Source organism: Protopterus annectens, chromosome 8.part0 (assembly GCF_019279795.1).
Source record: "Protopterus annectens isolate FY-2018-M chromosome 8.part0, PAN1.0, whole genome shotgun sequence".
Classification (NCBI taxonomy): Eukaryota; Metazoa; Chordata; order Ceratodontiformes; family Protopteridae; genus Protopterus; species Protopterus annectens.
The window spans coordinates 509,236,562-509,246,411 of NC_056741.1; the positions used below are offsets into that span (position 1 = coordinate 509,236,562).

At 37.2% G+C, this 9,850-nt stretch overlaps 1 protein-coding gene across 1 annotated transcript in view; it reads left to right on the plus strand.

The window, feature by feature from the left end:
* The first annotated feature begins 1,721 nt into the window (after positions 1-1,721).
* LOC122808300 (melatonin receptor type 1C-like) overlaps positions 1,722-9,850 on the plus strand; it is a 54,721-nt gene continuing 46,592 nt past the window's right edge. Inside the window, exon 1 of the mRNA XM_044079266.1 lies at positions 1,722-1,920. Coding sequence (XP_043935201.1) covers positions 1,722-1,920 — 199 coding nt within the window. The remainder of the gene's footprint in view (positions 1,921-9,850) is intronic.

Below are 9,850 nucleotides of genomic sequence, written 5' to 3' on the forward strand. Positions count from 1 at the left end.
TAACGTTTGATACAGCAACTAAATTCTAAAATTAACCACATATTATAATATTGTTGTAAGAACTCCATCATCATATGTCTTAGTTTTGTAGTTCTGTTATAAACTGTTGATATAATTCTCTATTAGGTTATACATGAGCAAGAATGCACACAATTTGCAAATTATTGTTATTAAAATATGCAGACTTATGATCATAACACTATGTTATGAACATTATTGTGACACCATCAGAGGAACAATTTTGTCATCCCTGAAAGAAAGGGTAGTTCATCTAAGATGCAGGCAACTTGCAAATTACTGCACTCTGCCCTTTACCTGAATTATCAAAAATATTTCCATACTAGAAACTATTTCCTTAGATCACTATTAATATGGTTATAGTATGATAAGGGCTAATAAACCAACTTAATAAAACTAATTATAATGTTTGTTGTTTAGGAAATAGAATAAGCTGACTACCACAGAGTAAGACAATCCACTGGTCTTAAATGCATTAGTACCTTATAAATTAAGCTAAAAGTATGAGAAGCTTGTGAGTGTTCTGGATGTCTCATCACAGAATAGTAAAAACTGCAGCTTGACACTGTTCAAGCATATACTGCAATGTCACTTCAGTTATAAACAATACACTAGTTTGTCTTTTATATGTTTTAATACGTCAGTCATATATCTTTTCAACATAGCCTTAATACCTGTAACTGTTGGACTTACTCATTTGGAAATCAATCATTCTTTTGCATTTTTTTTTCAAATCTGTCTTAAACTTCTTCTGCCCTCATGTCTTTTCCTACCTTATCAACTGAGTATACCTTTCTTATATAATTAATATGTTGCAATTTGTTATTGAATTTCTCCTGCAGTGTCCAGGCAGTGACTGAAATGGGTCTACATTAATTAAACCGATCTTTTAGTTAGCTGACATAAAATAAATAGGGAATAGATCAGTAAATGGATGGTATGAAACACTAATCATGTTCATGAACATTTCTAACCAGAGTAGCAGTGACTACAATGCAAGAAATAAACACATTGTAAGTCTTAATAATTATTCCCAAAATGCCTTAATCAAGTTATAGACTGTATGAAGCAGTAAAGTTCTTATTAAAAATCACCATTTACAGTTGATGATTTTGTTTATATAATTATAAATTAAGGAGCTTACATAATGCACATGGGTTTAGGCAAGCAGCTTCTATTCTGCTGGGAACACCATTTCTTATAAAAGTCACAGGCAATAACATGGTACAGAACTAGTTTATTTGTCACAGAAACTCTGCCACATGTTTTATTATGTTATGGAGCATTTCAGAACCTTATCAATACATTTTAAGAAATGAGGACAGATGTGGCTAAGTTCAAAATAAGAGAGCTTTACAGAAAGTTTATTTTTGTTTTTATTTTTTTATAGATTACTGAGAATAACCTGCAACTAATTAATGCCATGCTGCAGATTTGCAATACATTCCTAAAAGCAATTAATTTTGTGTTGCTTATGATATTTCCATCTGACATTTAAACTGTGGAGTAAAATTGTTAGATAAATTCATTGTACAGGATTCATTTCAAAAACACTTTGTTTCCAGAAAAGAATTCTTCAAAATGTAGCCTTCAAAATGTAGCCCTCAGAAATATCAGATTGGAAAATTATTTTTACTTTTAAGACAGAGAGACAGCTCAACAGCTAAGGTTCTGGTCAATACATATATCTCTCAGTTTGTTCAATGACAAGATTAGCTGAAAACAATACTTGTATTAATTGTTTAGTAATAGTGTCAAATTACACTACTTTCTCAATTAACCCTCCAGAAAGCTTAACCATCTTTTTGACTAGTGTGATGATTTTTATATCTGTTATGGATATCTTTGGAAATACCCTTGTCATTCTATCAATCCTAAGGAACAAGAAACTTAGGAATGCTGGTAAGTAAAACTTATAATCATAGTTTAAATACAGGCATATTAATAACATGAGAATAACTTTCTTATTTATATAGGTACTTACGTAAGCAATTTTGAAGACCAAGGTGGCATTTCATAAACCAAAATTATTAAATTACATAAAACATATTGGCATTAGGATATAAAAGTTCCATGAATATTTGCAGTGCCATCCATCATAAAAGTAATTTTTAAAGATGCGTTTTGTTTTAATATTTTTAGAGAAGCTAGGGAGATGATCAGAAATGTAAGCATATTTGGGATCAATACTTTAGAGTATTTTTTGAATATATTTGTATTGGTTTTAGTTTTCTTGTATTTTTTAGGTTCATTAACTGATGACAGCAAGTATAATGCATTGTTTATGTTTGGAGTCATTTGGTTTTGATGTTTGATTTTTCATCTCTAGTAATCATTAATAAATTGCATGATATTTTGTGTTTTAGGCAATTTCATCTCTGATGAGCAGTGATATGTTCATGTATCGTAACTATATATATATATATATATATATATATATATATATATATATATATATATATATAGGTCTACTTCAGATAACTGAATATTCAGCATTCAGGTTTGCAGACCACTGTTTTCCAGGACAAAAAGAGTGAATTTTAAACTATGTGAATGGGAAAATCAGGAATGGAGGTGGTTGGTCAACATCAGAAAATGTGGCCTTTTCCCCATGTAATGTGATCTCAGAGTTGGTATACATAGTTAAGGGGCCTGTGGGGTGGGGGTGTAGGCCTCCACATTACAGGGTTTGGCGGCACAACCTCCCCAGCTGGGTGGATTTGACATACTGTGGTGTGTGTGAAGGTTGAATGTTGGCCAACTGCTTTTATTCCCTGTGTAAAATTCTACTGATGTGAATGCTTGCATAATTGAATGTTCACTGTTTTCATCTTGACAAAGAACGTTTCCTGTAAGTTAGCATTCGATTATATGATATAGCGCCATATATATATAAATATATATATATATATATATATATATATATATATATATATATATATATATATTGGTTCCAGGCAACTGGTCACTTGTCCATTTAATCAAGAATAGAATTTCTTACTATTTCATTGGTGGTGAGGTAGATCAAGTTATGCTATAGTCAGACTATGGTAAGTTGACTGTTCCATACTTCAAAAGTTTTGTACACAGGTTAAAAAAATGCTAAGTGACCTGAAGGATTATCAAAATAAGATTCTGCCAAATAGAAGCATGGATCCATTTTTTTAATGCCTCTGGCCCTCCAGCAAGTATAAATAGTATGAATGCAAAAGGCTAACATTCATTGATAGTATTAAGCATGCTTTTGACACTGCTTTGGACTCTTTTTTTTTCAGTGACTGACGCTGATTTTGAACTGGGGAATCGTACCTGAAACAAAAATGCTCAACTACAATTTAAACTTTAAGTTCAAATGAGGGTAGTGCAAGCACTATAGCACATGGAGACAGTGTGAACACATTCATTCTACAGACTTTCAAATCTCTCCTCAACAAACAGAGCATGAAGCTAACAACTTCATGGTACTAACAAAATTTACTTTGATGATTTTGCTTTATCTTTACTAAATAAAGGTTTAGTGCTTGTACTTTCTGCTTAAGTGATATATTATCAATTCTTTCTATAGGACTTTGAAATTAAATTATTGTTTTAATAGTCATGTCACATCTTTATATGATAAGGAAGCATATTTTAGGTTTAAGCCTTTCTCTTTTTAACTTCTGTGTCGACAGTTAAGGTCTTTGAACATTCCTTATTTAATTAATTATATCTTAAAAAGAAAGATATTTTTAGACATTTCTCTCAGAACCCGACTTTTGAAGACAAGCTTTGAATTTTTTATTATCAATGCCTAACCTACAAGGCAATCTCTGACCCAGCCCTAATGGAAATGTTGCATATTCCCAAAACTGAGTGCACGAGTTTTACCCATTCCAAGGATCTAAACCTGATCTCTTGCATAAATAAATCATGGTGAAGAGACAGGTATATGTCCCAGAGACTGCCTTCCTCTGCAATAGGCTTCCTATTCATGTAAAGCAGGGCATTTCTCTGACTATCTTTAAGTGCAATCTGGACCAATGGATGGGAAATCAGAAATTCACTCCTGGGTTGGCACTCATGTCCCTTATGGACAGAAGCAGTATGTAAAAATTTTCAAAGCCCCACTTGATGACCGTTGTTGTCTTTGCCCAAGGAACAGAAAATTGGGTAAAATTTGAGAAAAGGTAGCTAGGTTTGTAAGGGTTCTTGAGCTGTTAGGTTAGTAATCTCATGTGAACCTATGTGATAGGAAGGATTAGGTTTTTGTTCAAGCAGATAAAGCTGGGCTATTGTGATTTAGTCTAAAAAAATATTATTTTCAGGAGGCATTTAGACAGTTAAAACATCTGAGGTTTTTCCACAGACTAGATTTTGACCCTACTTGAAAATTAAAAAAAAACACTGATAGTTTTTTTGTAATGTCATCCTATGAACAAGGTATCATTGATTTATTTATCAAAGACAAACTCATTGCAGATCAACACATAGCTAGTACTCTACCTCCTTCCAAAAATACATAAATCTACTTGCTCAGTACCAGGTAGACCTATTGTCTTTGATTGTACATCATTGGCAGAATAACTTTCATAATATTTGGAGTTTTGCCTTAGGCTCCTTTTAGATGAGGTATGAGCACATTTAAATACTTAGTTTTTGTATTTGTCTGATTATGAGGTTATTGAACCTATGATCTATTTGTGTATCCTTGATGGAGAAAGTCTTTATACCACATTACCCCACCCTATTGGCTAATGGGCTGTAGAATATTAGTTAAATACTGTAAATCTGCATATGAGTGACTTTAGTGACATTCTTTTGCAGTTGCTTAGGTTAGTGTTTGAGAAAAGTATATTCTTTGTTGGTGACCATTGCTAACTTCAGTTATATGTCACTGCAATTGGTAACACTTTTGCACCCATCTATGTTATATGGGTTTCATGGAAATGGATATTATTTATAATTGATCTATTTTTACCATATAAATATGTAGTGCTGCTAGCTTCCTTGGGGTGGCAGCATGAATGACCTTGAATATTTCATGCCTTTTCTTAATAATAATGAAATTAACTTTACAGCCTGAATATCATTGAGTTTTGGATATTGCCATTTCCAAACCAAATCATGGAAGTCTAAACATGATGTTTTTTCAGAAACCTTTTACTAAAAACTACATCCTGAGATATGATAATTTCACTCTATTTTTATTATGGTCAATATACTCTATTCACAATTTTGACACATACATAATATGCAATGAGAAGGATGATTTTGATCAATGTTTAGGAATCATGCAAAACAGATTCATAAATAGGGCTTATAAGGTACAGAAAGTTTCGGAAGCTAGGAGTCATGAATCAAACAAAGATAGAACTGACCATATGAGATCAAATCCTTCAGATTTATTACAATGCATGGAATTAATGGTTTAAGGTCTGTTATTTACTTCCATGAACATGAAAAGAACTTAAAGTATTAACATTTTTGCCATAAGCAAAACGTTTTTTTTTTATTGTATTTATAGAGAGAAGAATTTGTGGCATGTTTTATGTTGTTCAGACTATGTGCTTTCTTTGTCGAAGAACTTCATGACATATGACTGATCTTAATTGTAAGAGAATACATAGTCTCTTACCTAAACACAGTATTGAACATCAAAAGGCTACTTTCACTTTTACTGCAGTAGACAGGTTCCCTTCCCAGAAATGTAATGTGTGTACTCACAAATTAGTTCTTAAAAGAAAGGAAGGATTTTGGATACAAAAAGTTGGTGTTTTGTATAAAGGTGGTTTTAAGGAATTGCTTTGATTTTTAGTGTAAATGTTATTTGCATTTGGTTTATGTTTTTGTCACATGTTGTATCACATGGTATTGGAAGGTATAAGGTAAAGAATTTGGGAAATGAAGCATAGCACTGAAGAGGCTTGTTTGTGACCAACAGTTTGTTTGCTACCTCATTTTTGCATTTGTGGATTTACGCTGGATTAAAAATGTTTTATTCTGTTTAATGATCTTGGTGCTGTTCTCTGCATCTTTCAGTGATGATGCTGATCTGCATTGTCACTCTGCACTATTGTGTCTAAATATATATATGTGTGTGTGTGTGTGTGTGTGTGTGTGTGTGTGTGTGTGTGTGTGTGTGTGTGTGTGTGTGTGTGTGTGTGTGCGTGTGTATGCATGTGTGTATATATATATATATATATATATGTGTGTGTGTGTGTGTGTGTGTGTGTGTGTGTGTGTGTGTGTATACATATATATATATATATATATATATATATATATATATATATATATATAGGTTCATAGGTTCATACTAGGCTATCTGCCCTTCTGCCCTAGGGCATTTATAAGCCTAGCCAGAGTGTGTTTGGCTTTTGCCACCCATTTTAAATTAATTTTGCTATGCCCTTTTTCGAGGTTAGTATACTGTGCCTCTGTCTAACAGTGACACAGAAGTGATACCCGGGGTAAACCTACTATCTCACATCCACTCATCAAGATTCCTCTTGAAGAGAGTCAATGAGGGACTCTGCCTAACCTGGACTGGGATTTTAATCCAGAGTGAAGGGAGCCTCTGGGTTATGAATCTGTCCCTCCAGCATGTCCTATTTATTTCAGTGCTGAGGTTCAAGTCTCTCGATCGCGTAGCTCGATGGGATTTGGATTTTCTGAGGTGCAGCATGTCCATTAATTCCGGGTTGGACATGGCTTTATACGTCAGGCACAGATCGCCTCTGAGCAGGCGGTATGCCACTGAGTAGAGCTGGAGTTTCTTTAACCGGGCAGCATATGGCATCTGTTTGAGCCCTTTGATCCTCTTGATGAGGTACTTTTGGGGTCTTTCCAATTGCTGCAGGTGTCTGGTAAGGTACATTCCAAAAGGGGCATTGTACTCAATTATGGGCCTGATACGGGATGAGTATAGAGGCATGATGACCTCCCCTGATCTAGATGTGAATCCCTTCATGATTAGGTGGGCTATATAAAATGTTTTTCTAACCACTTTGGCCACGTGGTTGTCAAATGAGAGATTGCTATCAACTTGGGTCCCCAGGTCCCTAATTACTTCTTCCATACTTAATGGATTACCACCTATGTGGTAATTTGTGGGCACTTTGTTTTTGCCAAAGGGGATGACTATACACTTCTTGGCGTTTAGCTTGAGGCCATGGCTCTGGCACCAGTTGTCTGTTTCTATGAGGCCCTTTTGGAGGATGCTTGTGTCGGCTGGAGAGTCGATTATAGCTCCCAGTTTGCAGTCATCTGTGAACTTGGTCAGCCACAGTCCTTCCGTGTTGGCCTGTACCTCCGAGAAATATATACCAAACAGGAGAGGTCCCAGGACTGAGCCTTGTGGGACACCACTTGTAACTGGTTTGGAGTCTGACATGGCTCCAGCAATTCTAACCATGTGGGTTCTGTCCTTGAGCGAGTTTGCAACCCATCTAGTGACATAGGGGGTAATATTTAAGCTGGTGAGCTTATCTATAATGCCCGAGTGGGGTATTGTATCGAAGGATTTTGCGAGGTCCAGGTAGGCTGTGTGGACCACCTTCCCCTCGTCAATGGCCTTGGTAAATGTTTCAAAGAAATCGACCAGGTTTAAGAGGGAGGATCTGCCCTTAACAAAGCCGAACTGGGTAGGATCCAGTGTCTGTAGGTCCCCAATATCTTTTTTTATGAGGTCCATGATGATCCTTTCCATAGCTTTACAGACCAAGCTAGTCAGGCTTATGGGGCGATAGTTTCCAGGATCCGTTGAGGCACCACCTTTGTGGAGAGGGACCACTGTTGCTGTACGCCACTCTTTGGGTACATATCCTGTGGTAAGGCTGAGATTGAACAGTAGTTTTATGTTTGGGTTTAGCTCTTCTTGGAGTTCATGTAGGACGCAGCCCGGGACACCGTCTGGTCCCATTGATGCTGTGTTTTTTGCTTTGGAGAGGGTGGCTCTTACCTGAGCATCTGAGATGTCAGGGGGCAGCACTCTGCTGGGATAGATATTTGCCCTTTTGGTGGGGAGGCGGGGGAGAAGTTTGCACTGAACCTGTCAGCTAGGATGTTGGCAATGTCTGTGGGTTCGGTGTATTTTTTGTCATTTTGGACCAATTCTGAGCATATCTGGGAATTCCCACCCAGGTTCCTAACATACCTAAAGAAAGCCTTGTGATTATCCTTAGTGTCCTGTGCAATTTTTCTCTCGAAGCTGGCCTTAGACAATTTTATGAGTGCCCGTAGTTTTTTGCTAACACTGATCAGAGATGCCTTCCCTTTTTGGGATTTTGCTCTATCATGTAGTAGCTTCCTCCTACTATTGTATAGTTTGTTTACGGCTGGGGTCCACCAGACAGGATGTCTGCCTTTGGAGGATTGGGTCTTGGTTTTATTTGGGATTGCATGATCCATGCATTCCTGAAGGTGTTCATAGAATGCGTTTATAAAGGATTCTGCGGTCTGTGCTGTATTTTCCACAGGCACGGGGGCTTTGAAGGATTCCACCTCAGTTTTGAGGAGTGTGAAATTTGCTTTAGAGAAGTTTTTCACTGTGGTTTTCTGGGCAGGGGGTGGTGTCGGAATGCGAATATCCAGTGAGATTAGCTTATGGTCTGATCTTACCAGTGAGGGATACACTTCTGGTCTGGAGCATAGAGTCCCCATGTTGGTGATGATCAGGTCCAGTATGTTTTCCCCTCTTGTGGGAGTGGTAACAATTTATTCTATAGCGTTTGAGTTTATAAATTCTAGGAACCTTTGAGCTAGGGTGTTGGAGCTAGGGTAATGCTCCCAGTCTATGTTTGGGTAGTTGAAGTCACCCAATATAATGGTGTTTGGAGAGACCTTCATATTTTCCAGTGTTCTCAGGAAGGCCGAGTGGGGTTCCTGGGTTTGGGGGGGTGGTCTGTAGCAGGCTATAAACTGGAAGGCAGTTTTACCCACTGTTAGTTGCACATAGATAGTCTCTGATGCTTCGTGCTGTGCCACCAACCTGGAGGTGTGGGTATCTATGAAAAATATGGATACTCCCCCTCCTTTTCTGGTTCGGTCCAAGTTTCGGGGCCGAAAAGCATGGTATGAGGTATAACCTGGCAGTGCTGGGGTGCTCTCAGGAGCCTTGAACCAGGTTTCTGTTACTGCACAGATATCGATGTTCTCCATGCTAAGGAGAGTTTCAAGTGCATGCATCTTGAGGTTTAGACTTCTGGCGTTGAGTAGCATTACTCTTAGTTTCTTATCCCTTGTGATACCTATGGAGGTGGGTTTGTCTTTTGAGCCTTGCCTAAAAAGGCACTATGGGGGTAGCAAGAGCCTTTGCCAATATCTGAAAGCCCATGGGTGACAGGTGCAAGCCATCCCTAGCGAAGCATCGTGGCTTGTCGAGCATGTCATCCCAGGCTGACAGGCATTGGATCCCCTTTGAATGACACCAATACTTAATCCAATTGTTGAAATTGATCATCTTGTCTTCATATTGTGGCATCATTCTTGGTGAGGGTAAGATGCTACTCAAGGTCAGGGTCATACCGGCCTGGGCCACATGCTCAGAGAGATCCTCTATGTCTCTTTTCATGTAGTCCAGGGAGGTATGTCTCAGGTCATTCACACCAGCATGGACAATGACGGAGACATATTTGTACTTGCCTTGGATATGTGTGTGTGTGTGTGTGTGTGTGTGTGTGTGTGTGTGTGTGTGTGTGTGTGTGTGTGTGTGTGTGTGTGTGTGTGTGTGTGTGTGTGTGTGTGTGTGTGTGTATCTATATATATATATCTATATATATATATATATATATATATATATATATATATATATATATATATATATACACATATATATATGTGTGTGTGTGTGTGT